Source organism: Panthera onca, chromosome D3 (assembly GCF_046562875.1).
Source record: "Panthera onca isolate mPanOnc1 chromosome D3, mPanOnc1 haplotype 2, whole genome shotgun sequence".
In the NCBI taxonomy this organism is placed as follows: Eukaryota; Metazoa; Chordata; class Mammalia; order Carnivora; family Felidae; genus Panthera; species Panthera onca.
The window spans coordinates 21,230,659-21,245,030 of record NC_138350.1 but is presented as its reverse complement, the minus strand read 5'-3'; the positions used below and the strand labels follow the sequence as shown (position 1 = coordinate 21,245,030).

The window sequence follows — 14,372 nt, the reverse complement described above, 5'->3', positions numbered from 1 at the left end:
TTCCCCTATTAATAGGATAGTGTAGTCTTACATTTTCCTCTATATATATGTAGAATCACATCATACAGTGTTTTAATTTTTGCTTTAGCCATCAAACATAGTTTAAAAACTCAAGAGAAGAAATATCTATTGTCTTAATCCATATTTTTGTTTATCATGTTCTTTTTTCCTCTTTGATGTTCTAAGATTCCTTCTTTTATCATTTCCTTTATTTCTAGAGAATCTTTCTCTTGCCATTCTTTTAGGGTAGGTCTGCTGGTCTAAAAGAATGTTTGTTTTCCTTCATCTGAGAATCACCTTACCTTTCCATCATTCTTGGAGGATATTTTCACTGGAGTCTGAGTTGACAGTTCTTTACTTTCAGCCCTTGAAATATGTTGTGGCACTTTACTCTAGCTCAGGAAGAGCTGGTAAGTCTTATTCAGGAGCAAGAAATTTGTCCCGAAGAAAGAGGATATTAGGGCCTCCTGGGTGGCTCAGTTGGTTGAGTGTCTTACTCCTGATTTCAGCTCAGTTCATGATCTCAGCATTTTGGAATCAAGCTCTACATGGGGCTCCGTGCTGGGTGTGGATATGGAGCCTGCTTAGCATTCTCTCTCTCCTTCTATCACTCTCTCTAAAAAAAAAAAAAAACAAAAACACACACACAAAAAAAAAGAAGGAGGAGGAGGAAGAGGAGAAGGAGGAGGAGGAGGAGAAGCAGCAGCAGCAGCAGCAGCAGCAGCAGGAGGAGGTGGAGGAGGAAAGAAAAGAAAAGAAAAGGAAAGAAAAGAAAAGAAAAGAAAAAAGAAAAAAAAAGAAAAGAAAGAGGAGATTAGTTGAAGGTTTAAAGCAGCATATTGACAGACTCAGACTGAAGTTTTAGAAAAATGTAGCACGAGTGGACTTTCAGGGGCAAGGCAGAGGCTGATGGAGGAGCTGTGGGTATGTCCTGGTGAGAGATGACCATGGCCCAGTGCAGGGCTGAGAGGGACAGCTTCAGTGAAGGGGGTGGATTTGAGAGAGATTGAGGAGGCATGCTGGAGAGGACTTGGAATTCTGCTTGGTGAAGTCCAGGGGTCAGGCTTTTGCCTGACCAACATCACACTTTAAAAGTGCAGTAACTTGGGAAAATATTGTGGTTTGTTGTTATTGCATTGGCAGCAAAAGTGGCATGTTTATCCATTTTCTACCTGATGAGACATTTTAGTCTAAATTTGAGATGTAAAGTATTTGCTTAATATTCTGTGACAGGATTTTCACTTAATATTCTTAGGAACCACCTTATATGTGGCTAGTACATGGTATTCTAACATTTTGGTGGAACCACAAAAAGGGTCTAGTGGTTTTTCAGTGAGTGATGTTCAAGGGTAGGGTGTTACCCTACTGTTCTACCTTAAGAATGTGAGTTTGACAGGACTTTGGGTGGTTCCAGGAGTGGGTCATCTCCCTGGGTTTATTCCTTTACTTGTGTAACACTCCTGTATTAATTCACTCAGCTTGCCCACCATCCCTGAGCTCTCACCACGTGTTAGCTCTGACCTGGGCAGGGACAGGATAGGTCACAAGTGTGTTCTCACTTGCAAGTGGCAAATAGAAACAATGACCAGGTGAAGCAAAACATTTTTCTGGATGGATACCCCAGTATTCTGCATGGACAGAGCCCTGTGCTGGTGGCAGAGAAACTCAGTTCCAGCCTGGATTTATTGGTTTACAGTTAAAATTTTTTTTTTAAGTTTGTTTATTTATTTTGAGAGAGAGAGCAAGCAAACAGGGGAGGGACAGAGAGAGAGGGAGAGAGAATCCCAAGCAGGCTCCACTCTGTCAGCAAAGAGCCTGGTGTGGGGCATGAACTCACATACTGTGAGATCATGACCTGAGCTGAAACCAAGAGGCAGATGCTTAACTGACTGAGCCACCCAGGTACCCCTTATTGTTTACCAGTTTTATGGACAGGGAAACATGAGTCACCTTTTCCTGGCCTCCTCCCCTTTCTTGGCTATAAAATGAGGCTAATTCCCTCCTGCAGGGGCCTGCCATTTAGAATATACTTGATAAATATTTGCTAAACAAATCAATGTCTGCTTTGCCTACTTTATGTGTTCTTGCGAGGATTGAAGGAATCCTGTTTTCTAGCCTCCCATGGAAAGTGAGGTACTACCTAGATGTAAGTGGTATTGATAAGTGTACTGGCCTTTGTTTTTTTTTTTTTTAACGTTTTATTTATTTTTGAGACAGAGAGAGACAGAGCATGAACGGGGGAGGGGCAGAGAGAGACGGAGACACAGAATCGGAAGCAGGCTCCAGGCTCTGAGCCATCAGCCCAGAGCCCGGCGCGGGGCTCGAACTCACGGACCGCGAGATCGTGACCTGAGCTGAAGTCAGACGCTTAACCGACTGAGCCACCCAGGCGCCCCTGTACTGGCCTTTGTAAATCACCATCTGTCATCCTCCATTTGTGTAAACATGCAGCAATGTGAATTTCAGATACGGGAGAATGGCTCCCAAGTCTCCTTTTTTATTGAAAAAAAATTACATTGGAAATGTCCTTCCTGTAGAATTTGCAGCAGCATTTTTTGAGCATTTCTCGAGGGAAGCTCTAAATGGAAAAGAATGAGGCCAGAAGCAAAGTGAAACGGTGTCAGGTCTCATGGTGACAATCTCATCTGCACAGTAAATGCTTCTGTTTGGCCACTTCTGACAGTTGCCATACTGAGCATTTTCTGGATGGCACCATTTAACCAGCTTTGATGACTTTTTTTCTTAATGTTTACCTGATGAGGGGCTTGATCCCATGAACCATGAGATTATGACCTGAGGTAAAATCAAGAGTTGGGTACTTAACCAACTGAGCCACCCAGGTGCCCCTAACCAGCTTTGATGACTTTTAAGAGTAGAAATGAAGCCTGGGGACAAGTCCATGCACCCCTCTGGGTAAGAGACAGGGCTGCAGGTGAATGGGTGAGACTGGCTTGGTCCCCTTTGGAACCTGCAATGAGCTGCCCACTTAGCCAAGCTTCAGCCTCAGCCTCTGCCTCTGGAACAGGGAGGTCATTCCTGCCTTTCCTATCACATCTTAAGTGGCTACTCCATGTGAGACACCTCTAAGGTAAGTCCTCAGGATGTGGTAGTTAGAATGAATAAGCTGAGCTTTGTTACTTAGATCTGGAAGGATCCTAACAGCATCCCCATGACCTGAGAGATAAAAGAACCGAAATCTGTTTCTCCTGCATGTGTCTTTTGTACAACCTTCTTCACTGTCTTCTCTGCCTTCTGACATCCCTTCTGGGGCCGCTGTCCACCTGTCCTAGCAGAACAACAGAAACCCAGCTCTGGATATTTTAAGGAAAAAAAAAAGATGTATTTACTGGAAGGATCTTCAGGAACTCACAGACAGGATTCCTGGAAAGGTAGGAGGACAGAGGTCTCAGAGGGGGGGAGGTGAGAACAAGAAGGCTAGTAGCCAGGTCTATGACCAAAATCATGTCACAAAACTATCCTGGAGAGGACATTGCCACCTGGGCACTGGATGTTGATGCTCCCTAGGCTTTGCTACTTCTGCTGCCCTAGAGAACCAGTTGTTGCTGCCTCCACTGCCAGGAAAGGATTCCCTGCATCTCTGTTCTTTTTAAATGCCATTTTAATGAGGTTTGATATGCATAGAGACAAGTGGTAAATATATATACAGCTCAGGAGATGTTCCCCAAATGAACACATTAGATAGCCGTTAGAAATAAAACATGCTAAAGAAATAAAACATGACCAGCTCCCCCCACCCCCAGGAGCCTCCCCTTGTCTCCCCTCCACTCATTGCTCCTCAAGGGTAACTGCTACCTTGACTTCTCACCCCAGAGCTTAGGTTTGCCTGTAACTGTGCTTTGTCTAAGTAGACTCACACAATACGTTTTCTTTGTGTCTGACTTCTGCTCAACATTATATTTGAGGTTCTTCCAGGTCGTTTGTGTGGTTCTTATGGATTTATTCTCATTTCTGTATAATACTCTACCAATTGGATAAGCCATGAATTGGATAAGCCACCATTTGCTTATCGATTCTAGTATGGATGGACATGTGGGTTGTTGCAGTTTGGGGCTTTTAAGAAGAATGCTGCAGACACTCCAGCACATGTCTTTGGTAACCACATGCATATATCCCTAAAGGGGAGGTCCATAGGAGTGGAATTGCTAGATCATGGTGCACACGTATGTTTACTAATTACTGATGAGGTTGAGCCCTTTTTCATATGTTCATTAGTTATTCAGAGATCCTCTTTTGTGAAGTATCTGTTCAAATCCTTTGCCTATTTTTATTTTTATTTAATGTTTATTTATTTTTGAGAGAGAGGGAGAATACAAGCAGGGGAGGGGCAGAGAGGGGGAGACACAGAATCCAAAGCAGGCTCCAGGCTCTGAGCTGTCAGCCCAGAGCTCGACATGGGGCTTGAACCCATGAACCGCGAGATCATGACCTGAGCCAAAGTCAGATGCTTAACTGACTGAGCCACCCAGGTGCCCCTCTTTTGCCTATTTTTAAATTGGGTTGTTGGCTATACATTTTGCATCTCTGGATCCAGATTTTAAAATCTTTGCAAATGCATGGGATGAGCCTATGGGTGCCTTGGTAGCTAGAGATCCCAAACAGCACACATCAAACCTTATTTGCAGTCTTGGATATTCATTCTGAGATGTTGTAGCCTCTGGGAAGGTGCCTTGGCCAGGACTCAGCTGCACATACCAGAAATGAGTCTGGCTAGTGTTAGCTGAAAGGCTATGCTGCCATGGGTGAGGTAGCTTCCTAGTTGCTGGGAGGGCTGGAAAAGCAGCTGGAAGCTGAAAGTCAGGAATATTGAGGGTCCCCAGACTCTCACTAGCTCTGCTGGTAGGCGGCTGCTGCTGCAGGGAGCCACGGAATCAGGAAGCCGATGGCAACAAAATCCTGCTCCCTCTGTCACAGTTCCTGCCACCACAATGAATAACTTTTCTCCTGCTCAGTTCCATCCTAACTTGCTTCTGCAGTTAATACGTGTCATGTCATTGATGGAACCTGAATCCTTGGAATCTTTGCTGCGGGTCATTTTGGGTGCTCCAACCTCAATGGTATAGGAAAAGGGGAAAGCTCTGAGCTGCGATGGGTGGTTTGGGGGCAGGGCTGTTCTAGGGAAAAAAGAGCCATATGGGTGCTGTGGTGACTGAGTGTTCTCAGTGGAGATTGGGGGTGGGGGTTGAAATGCAGTCCCATGATCGATATGTAGACATAAACCAGCTCAGCTGTATGGGAACTTCCAAAGGGCCCTCCCTGCACTCATCTGTTCAGCCATCATGTTTAGTGTCCTAGGGATGCAGTAATAAAACACCATAAACTGGGTGGCTAAAGACAGCAGAAATTTACTGCCTCACATTTCCAGAGGCTAGAAATCTAAAATCAAAGGGCTAGCAGCACTGTACTCTCTCTGAAGGCTGTAGGAGAGGTTCTCTTCCAGGCCTGGCTAGCTTCTGATGTTTGCCGGTAATCCTTGGTGCTCCTTGGCTTGTAGATGCATCATTCCCATCTCTACTGCCCTCTGTGCCTCTGTCTCTCTCTCTTCTTCTTATAAGGACACCAGTCATACTGGATTAGGGCCCACCCTAATGACCTCATCTTAACTTGATTATATCTTCAAAGACCATATTTCCTAATAAGGTCATATTTGCAGGTACTAGGGGTTAGGACTTCACAATATCTTCCTGGGGGGCACAGTTTAACTCAATACTCATCGTCAAGCCTGGCCATGTGTAGACCCTCTCCTTTGGCTGTCCTAGATCCCTGGGCTTTCCCAGAGCCACATGCCTCCACATCGCTGCTCTGGGTTGGCCTGGTCCTCCTCCTAGCCTTTGCCTGGGCAGAGTCCCCTCATTGTTTGAAATTCTGCTCCAGTGTATGTACCTCCTTGATCCATCTGGAAAGGAAAGTGTCATTCTGTCTCCTGAGCTCCCACCACTGGCGACTTATCCTTCCATTTTGAGTTTGTTTTTAAAGCAAACTGTTTATTAACAATGGCTATGTATGTAGCATACAACATACTGTATGTGTGTAACATACATGCAGAAAAGTAGGTAAATTATAAGGACACAACTCAATGAATTTTCATAAAGTAAATGCTCCTTTTATTTTGAGTTTATTTTCCCCTGCCTATTAAATAGCAGTTTACCATTTACAGGTCTGTCTCTTTCACAAGATGGAATGTTCTTTGAGGCCCGAAAATGTGTTTCATTTATCTTTATATTTACCCTCTCTCCAGTTTCTAGCACAATTCCTTTATATAGTAGCCCATAGGAAGTACTTGCTGAATTTGGATTTGGAAGATTAGAGTGGAATTTGCCGGGTGAATCAGACTCAGCTTGAGCTAGCAATTGAATGAAAGTCACACACAAGGATAAGTGCTTTGCTCCAAATTAGTAGATTTTGTCTTTCTGTGTGTCTGGATTCAAATTTGTTGCTTATCAATTTTCTTCCTGCCTATGGACAATTTTTATGAAGGTCCTCTACACAACAGAGCCAAGGCAAGGATAAAAGGGCTGACACTCTGTTTGAGAGATGCGGTCCCAAGGTGGTGAGGCAGAAACAGGAAGTGGAAGGATGGATGTCCCATCACAGTGAGCTGCAGAGAGACACAGCAGGTCTGGCACATGGACTTCTCCAGAAGATATGCAAGGAGAAAACACACCTCTGAGAAGTCTGCAGAAGGAAGAATGGAGGTGGAATTTATCTGCCCCCTTTGCTTCCACCTCCTGTCTCCCACTGTGGCATTTCATGAAAGTCCAGAAGCGGAAGGACAATTGGGCAAGGCTGAGGTACCGACCGAGAGAGACAGAGAAGGAGGTGGTCGAGGGAATCTGAGAAGGTGCACAAGGTTTGTGTCCAATATGCTTCACACCTTGCGCTACTCAGGTCCTCTTGTGCCCTCCCATGGTGTCAGCTTTCCTACTACGATGTGGGGACATCCATTCTCTTGAGAGAATGAAGACATCTTTACCCCTTCCTTGGAGGTGCAAGTCCAATCAATGACAGAGTCCCCTTCCTGGTGGCTAACTGAGGTTGCCCGGAAAACTGAAGTAAGAAGGCTATGAAACAAGTTCATTTGCTGCTGCTATGTCTGGTCCCAATGCTGTAATTGATATTCATCATCTTCCTCCCCCCCCCCCCCCATTCTAGATCCTCTTCATTCTCTGCTAGCACTTTGGCTGGTCTGTGACGTTTGTCCTGAGGGGTTTGAGTTCCTTGTTGCCTTGCCCATTAATAACCATTACCAGACATAAAAGTATTAAGAGAGTCTCTGGGGGAATCCCTTCAGCTCTATTCCAGACATTCCTCTCCCATCCCCATATGTACCACTAACCTAAATCTTCATGGAAGTTGGTATTAGCGACCCAGTAGTATTGTCACTCCCTTCTTGGTCTGTTGGTCACTGTCAGGAGGAGCAGAAAGTGGCCAGGGGGTAGCATCAGCTTCCGATTTAATGGAAGCCTTATTGTGTTGTGTTTCCCCTTTCCCTGGAAGTAGAACCTCTAACCCAGCTTAGCCCAGCTGATGAGAAGCATAGACTCTGCTAGGGGTCACTATGTGTAACAGTGAACAGGGCCACTCCTGGACCCATCTTCTGTAATTATACAGGTCATCCAGATATCAGTTGTCAGTTCAGGGCATATACTTCATCCTGGGGGATTGATGCTCAAGCCCATAGACATCTCCCCAGTAGGTGCCCCAGCTGAGCCTTCACTAGGCCATTCCATTCTTCTGTCAGGTTGGCTGCTCCCGAGTGGCTGCAGGGTTCACAGTAAGATAGGCGAACTCCAATCAGGAGTTATTGGTTCACTTCCTTAGTTGAAGTGAGTGACTTAATCTGAGGCTGTGTCCTATGAGAATCCAGGCAGGCATATGAGGATTTGATAACTATGGACTATAGGGCTGCTGGAGGCAACCCTATTACCAGAAAACACATGGATTCCAGTAAGGACAAATTGCTCAGTCTCCCTTCCCCCTGCCACACCAAGGTGAAAGCGGTTTGATCTAGTTGATGGATGTCTTATTCTTCCCAAAGAGTGGGTTATGCCTTGAAGGTTGTGTCAGTCCCTCCTGCTGACAGGTTGGACACTCAGCGAGACGAGCATTGGTGATGTGGAGGCAAAAAGGTAAAGGTAAGGGAAAGATACAAAATGATGCAATACTTTAATAGGTTGGCTATGACCTCACAGCAGACTGCAAGGGTCATAGGAGCTACTCGTTCTCTGGGCTCATGGACTTCTCCAAAAGGTTTTCAAACATAAAGCATACTTTGGAGAGGTCCACTGAGGGAAGAATGAGGAGTATTTATCTGCCTGCTTCCCATCTATTTCCCACTTCCCACTGGTCATTGTTCAGCCTGTGAGGTGAAAACCTTTCTAAACTAGTGGATTGCAAAAATCTAGCCTCCTGATGGCCACTCAAGAAGCCAGATCCCACACTCTGAGATTCAGCATCCTTCCAAGCTCATAAATGGAGGAGTGTCCCAAGCCACATGGGGTACCAAGAGATAATAAAGGAGGTGGTAAGGGGTCTCTGAGCTGGTGCACAAGGTTTATATCCAATACAGGTGGGTAGTCACTAGCCAAAATGCTACATTAACTATTACAGCTCAGTTAGTGCTTAGGAAGTCCTATATAAACCATTACGGGCTTCCAAGTTCTGATAGCTGATGTCATATTCTTATCTCTGGCAAGGACACTGGCCATCAGAACAGCTGAATATTATTTGGTTGAGAGTCAGTGTGACTCACTTAGAAGAATGTTAGTTATGGTAGCCTCTCTTACAGTTAACTTTACTACAGGTGTTCCATATTTTGTCTCTACTTGTTCTAAATACTTAAAACATTCACTGAATGTAAAGTAATGCCACAAAACATATTCTTTTAAAAACTGGCAGAAGATACTTGATCATGTGTGCTGGATATGAGCTCTCATATAACTGGCAAACCCTATCACATGGCCTGGTTTGTCTTGAGGCACTAAATATGCCTAGGGCTCAATGAGAATAGACGGTTCTGGGTTGTTGCACACCTCCAAAGCTCTCCTTCCAGGGTGGGTAGGATAGGAATTGCCACTGCAGCTTGCAGACCCAAGTCCACAGTGTGCCATGAGTGGGACTTTAACCTTTCCACCATCTGGACTGTTGGGTGGCCCTGGAAGGTTGACTCTCATAGGAGAAGTTACCTCAGCCAGAACTTACAATGGGAGAAACAAAAATTTATATACAACATGGGTAGGTGCACCACTCCCAAAAAACAACCTGAATTTTATGATATGACTCTGAATTTTGGACCCTTTTGTGACTTACTTTGAAGGCATTGAAATCTTAAAAACTGAGTAACAGGACAAAAAATATCACTTTGGCTACTAGTGGAAAATGGATTGACCACAAAACATCTAAACGAAAGAAAAAAGAACAGAGTTAAATTCCAAGACAAGTAAATATATTGGACCTTGATGATTTTAATGGACCTTTAATTCCTAAATTCCTATGTTTTGCTACATAATTTCTTCCAATAATGCAGAAAAATAAAACGAAAAATCAATCTCCCCTCAAATCTTTTAATGAAAAGTAACTCTAGTTACAAAGAGTTAAGGTTAAATTTAGATGTGGATGCTGGGTGACTGGTAAAGCTTATCTGCTTATATTTTCATTTTCTGAAATTCCCTGTTACTTTTTCATGTCTACTTGTTCTTGTTTCATTTTTACCAGCTTTGTTTCACAAATTATTTCTCTTTTATTGATATTATTCCTTCATCTTTAGAATATTAAACCGATTTACATTCATTTTTAAAATATTGTTCTGATACATCCATTTTGTCTGAAGTGATTCATCTGCTGAGCATTTGACTTTGTTGGCTTCTTTGTTAGCATTGATTTTCTTCATTGATTTTAAAGTTTGGTTTCCAGTTTGTCTTGAGTGGGGAGTTTCTCTCTCCCTCCCTGACCCTTACCCACAACTTTACTTTTTGTCTAGTGATTTTTAAAAATGTTTTACTTAAGGGGCACCTGGTTGGCTCAGTTCATTAAGCATCTGACTTTGGCTCAAGTCATGATCTTGTGGCTGATGGTTTGAGCCCCAGGTCAGGCTCTGTGCTGACAGCTCAGAGCCTGGGGCCTGCTTCAGAATCTGTGTCTCCTTCTCTCTCCACCCCTCCCCTGCTCATGCTCTGTCTCTCAAAAATGAATAAACCTTACAAAAACTCTTAAGTTTTGTTTATTTATTTATTTATTTATTTATTTATTTATTTAAATGTTTATTTATTTTTGAGAGAGAGTGCAAACTGGGGAAGGTTGGAGAAAGAGGGGAACAGAGGATCTGAAGAGGGCTCCATGTTGACATCAGTGAGCCCAATGTGGGGCTCAAACTCACAAACTGTAAGATCATGGCCTGAGCCAAAGTCAGATGCTCAACTGACTGAGCCACACAGGCAACCCTCTAGTGATTTCCAAAGTTCCTCCACCTCACTCTGGAGAGCCCAGTCCAGAGCTAGGCCTTATAATAGGGACTTAGGGCTTCTGTTCTTCAGTAACATTGGGAACATATCCCACCCACCCTGTCACTGAGCCTGACAGCAAGTGAGTTCAGGTTCTGGTCACCAGACTTCATTTCAGCTATGACTCTGGGAAGAGTGTGATGGCAGCATTAAAATTTTTATTTTTAATTTTGAAATAACTTATACTGTGGTTTGGAGAGTTTCCAGAGTTTTCATGGTGAACATGTGGAGATATGGGGACAGTGGCATGCTCAGAGAGCATGGAAACTCTACACTTTTTTCCTACTTATCTCTTCCATCTGGCTATTCCTGTGTTGTGTACTTTTAAAATAAACTGGTGATCTACAAAGAAGAAAGAGGAGGAGGAGAAGGAGGAGGAGAAGGAAGAAGAAGAAAGAAGAAAGAAAGAAGAAGGAAGAAGGAAGGAAGGAAGGAAGGAAGGAAGAGAAGGAGGAGGAGAAGGAAAAGGAGGAGGAGGAAGAGGAGGAGGAGGAAGAAGAGGAAGAGGAGGAGGAGTCTTATAGAAAAGTTCAAGTATCCATCATCTAGCTTCCCCTAATGTTAATATCTTATCTCAGCAAAGTACAATTATCAAAACCAGAAAATTAACATGATATGATACTATTAACTAAACCTCCAACTTTATTCATATTTCACAAGTTTTTCTCTAATGTCTTTTTCTATCTTGTAATCCAATCTAGAATCCTACATTGCATTTAGTGAGTTTCTATATCTGTGATCACATCTACTTTTATTAAAGAAGATCTGTCCCTTCTCCCCCATTTATTTATCCCTTCAACTATTTGCTTATATCAGCATGAACTCAGGGGTATTTATTTTAGTTGATGGGTTGTAATCCAATACAATAGCCACTGGATAACTTCCATCCCACTCTGATACCACACAGTGGCCTGGCTTCCATATCCCATCTCATACCAGGTACTTCTATTCCCCGTTTTCCATAGGAATTTCTGTAACTCTTGGCCACCTCTGCTTCTTTCCTAACATTAGGCCTAGGAGGCCCACTGTTTTAATTTTGAGATAAAAGTCTAAATCCTAACATAACCCGCAAGGTATTGCATCTGGCCCCTATGTAATTTTCTAGCTTCACCTTTTTCTCATTCACTCTGTTGTTCTCAATGCTCTTACTACATGGAAACTTTTCTTCTTTTTTGAAACCTGTAAAGTTCACCTTCCCTTATGTTCTTTGCCCTTTCTGTTCCCCCTGCCTAGAATGGTCACCACCTCCCTGCCTTCTTTTTGAGCTGAGCCATAGTGGCCTTTTTGGTTAGTTACTGTATTGTTTAACACCTGAACAGCCTCTAGCCAAAAAGTCCTTGAATCAAAAAGGGCAGGCTTCCAACAGGTATGCTCATCTTTGCCAGTTTTGTTAATTAGAAGTTTTCTTCAAGTAGAACATGTCAGCACCTAGGAGCGGGACTTTTCCTCAAGTATAAACTATGTCATCTTCTCTAAGGAATGTAGCCAAAGCAGGAGGGAATTGGAAAAGGCATAAGCTGTTCACATAAAAGCTGAATGTCTTGTTGAGTGTCAAGTCATTTGACTTTAGAACTGGTAGAAGAATCAAGAAAATAACATGAGGAACAGCCAGCATCAAAGGGCAGCAGAATTTGCCAAATGAGCTTCTGCCACTGGCTGTGTTACATGCTGACCACCAATTGCTCTTCCTTTTCCAATACTCTCTGTGAAAAGAGATTTGGTATGTTGTGATGGTTCCAAATTTCCTTTAAGTATGTGAAGGACTAAGTTAGGTAGATCCAGTCATGATGGTTGGATCTGTTTTTAGACATTGGTCACAGTTGGAAATGGCCTGCACTTCAGTCACTTCCATTTCCCCTTGCTTTGGTACCATTAGCTCCATAATCTTATAACCAGCAAAGGTTTTAAGGTCATGTCCGTCATGAGGCAGCACTGTGTTAGTCCCGCCATTGCCTTCTTCCCATTTGTTGTGGGGCCAGAAGAGTGTGGTGGCATCCTTGCTCTGTGGATCTCTGTTCCTAGGTCACTCCTGGCAGGGTGTGCCTCCAAATCCACCCTCTGGGGTTCTGGGTCTCTAATCTCAGTTTCAGTGGTATTTGCCATCCTGCTCCAGCTCTGTGGTTCTGAGACTTAGTGGAAGGAGGCTGGGTTGGAGTTAGTGGTCTATGCTGCCTCACAGGTCTCTAGACAGTCACCCTTCTCCATTTCCTCATGTCTGCAAGGGCTTAACCCACAGCCAGCATGCCCTGCAGTTGGCACTAATGCGGGCCCTCCTCCCTTTGCTATCTCCCCACTGAGCGCCCCTCAGCCAAGCCCCTACCAGTCAATCCCATCAGACATTATCTCCCTGCTCTGACTCCAGGGACTCTCTCAGTTCTAAGGGTCTGAGGTTCTGAGGATTTGCCTTGAGCAGTCTAGAGGTATTGAGTTTGGGAGCCTCACCCCATACCTTCTCTTGCATCCTACAGAAATCAGGGTGAAATGGCCCACACCTGTCGTGGCACCATCAACCTGTCCACCGCGCACTTTGACACGGAGGACTCTTGCAGTATCGTGCTGACCAGTGGGGCAAGGACCTACCACCTCAAGGCCAGCTCGGAGGTAGAGCGGCAGCAGTGGATCACCGCCCTGGAGCTGGCCAAGGCCAAGGCTGTCTGCATGATGAGCAGCCACTCAGGTAGTGAGCACTTGGTGAGCGGGTATACATGCAGTGTCATGGATACAGAGAGAGTGGGACTTGAAAGTGTTTGGGGGTGGTGGTGACCAGGAGACCCAGGCTAGTCCAGACCAACCCTGGAAGGTTGGGATATGTGTTTACCCTTCCCATTCAGCTCTGTGTGTCCTCAGCAATGAGATGCTTAGGTGGTCAAGGTTGGGTGGACAGGTCTTGGGATAGAAATATTTGTGATGAGGAGGGCTGTGTGTATCTTTCTTTGGGCAAGTATGGTTCCTAGATTTTAACAGAACCTTCAGATGCTGCAGTGAGTGAGATCCAGAAGCAGCAGCAGAGGTGGGAGTCCAGGATCATGTACCTGTGCTGTGGGCCAGACTTTTTCCCAGGCCCATTATGGAGATTGAAAGCTATTTAGCCAGAGCTGTTGTCTTTGCTGAGGTGGTAGACAAGCTCAGATATCCTGAGCAAGACATTTAATTGTTTAATACATGCATTTATTTTTTAATATGTCATGTCTTTATGTGATTCATAAACCAGAAGTTTCAAAAGCACATGCAGTGACACCTGCCCTTGACTCTTGTTCCCAGCCAACCACCCTATTATCCCTCCCAGAGGCAACCAGAGCTACCTTGTGTCTTTTACATATTTATTAAAATTGGTACTTATTTTAAAATAAATGCAGTCTTCCACCTTCCTTTCTTTCCACTTAGCAATGTATCTTGGAATTTCTTCCCTATCAGTACATAAAAAGCTTCCTCCTTGTTTTTACAGCAGTATAGTACTTTGTTGTATGGACGTATCATAGTTTATTTAACCCAAAACCTGTTGATGAACATTTAGGTTGTTTATTTTGCTATGACATGCTGCACTGCAATGAGTAATCTTGCATTTTGTTTCACATTTGTAAAAGTATAAAGTATACATTCTAGAAAGTAGGGTTGTTGGGTTAATAGCAGTGTGCCTTTGTAATTCTGAGAGATTGTCAAGCTAACTTCCATAGGGGTTGTAATATCAGATGACTGTAGCAGTGTGTGAGAATGTCTGCCTCCCATAGCCGTGTCCACCCAGAGTGATAGCAAATGTTTCTGATGGGTGAAAACTAGGTCCACACACACTCAGGGAGGAGATATTGGGAAGCTGTAACTCTTCTGAAGTTAAAGCAAAATGGCGTGTGTTTTCTC

The 14,372-nt window shown here is 44.0% G+C and overlaps 1 protein-coding gene across 2 annotated transcripts in view; it reads left to right on the top strand.

The window, feature by feature from the left end:
* The window catches only part of OSBP2 (oxysterol binding protein 2), a 192,265-nt gene that overhangs the window by 34,509 nt on the left and 143,384 nt on the right, over positions 1 to 14,372 (top strand). For both annotated transcript variants that reach the window (XM_060612689.3, XM_060612688.3), the window contains exon 2: positions 12,986 to 13,194. In XM_060612689.3, the coding sequence (XP_060468672.1) occupies positions 12,986 to 13,194 (209 nt within the window). The remainder of the gene's footprint in view (positions 1 to 12,985; positions 13,195 to 14,372) is intronic.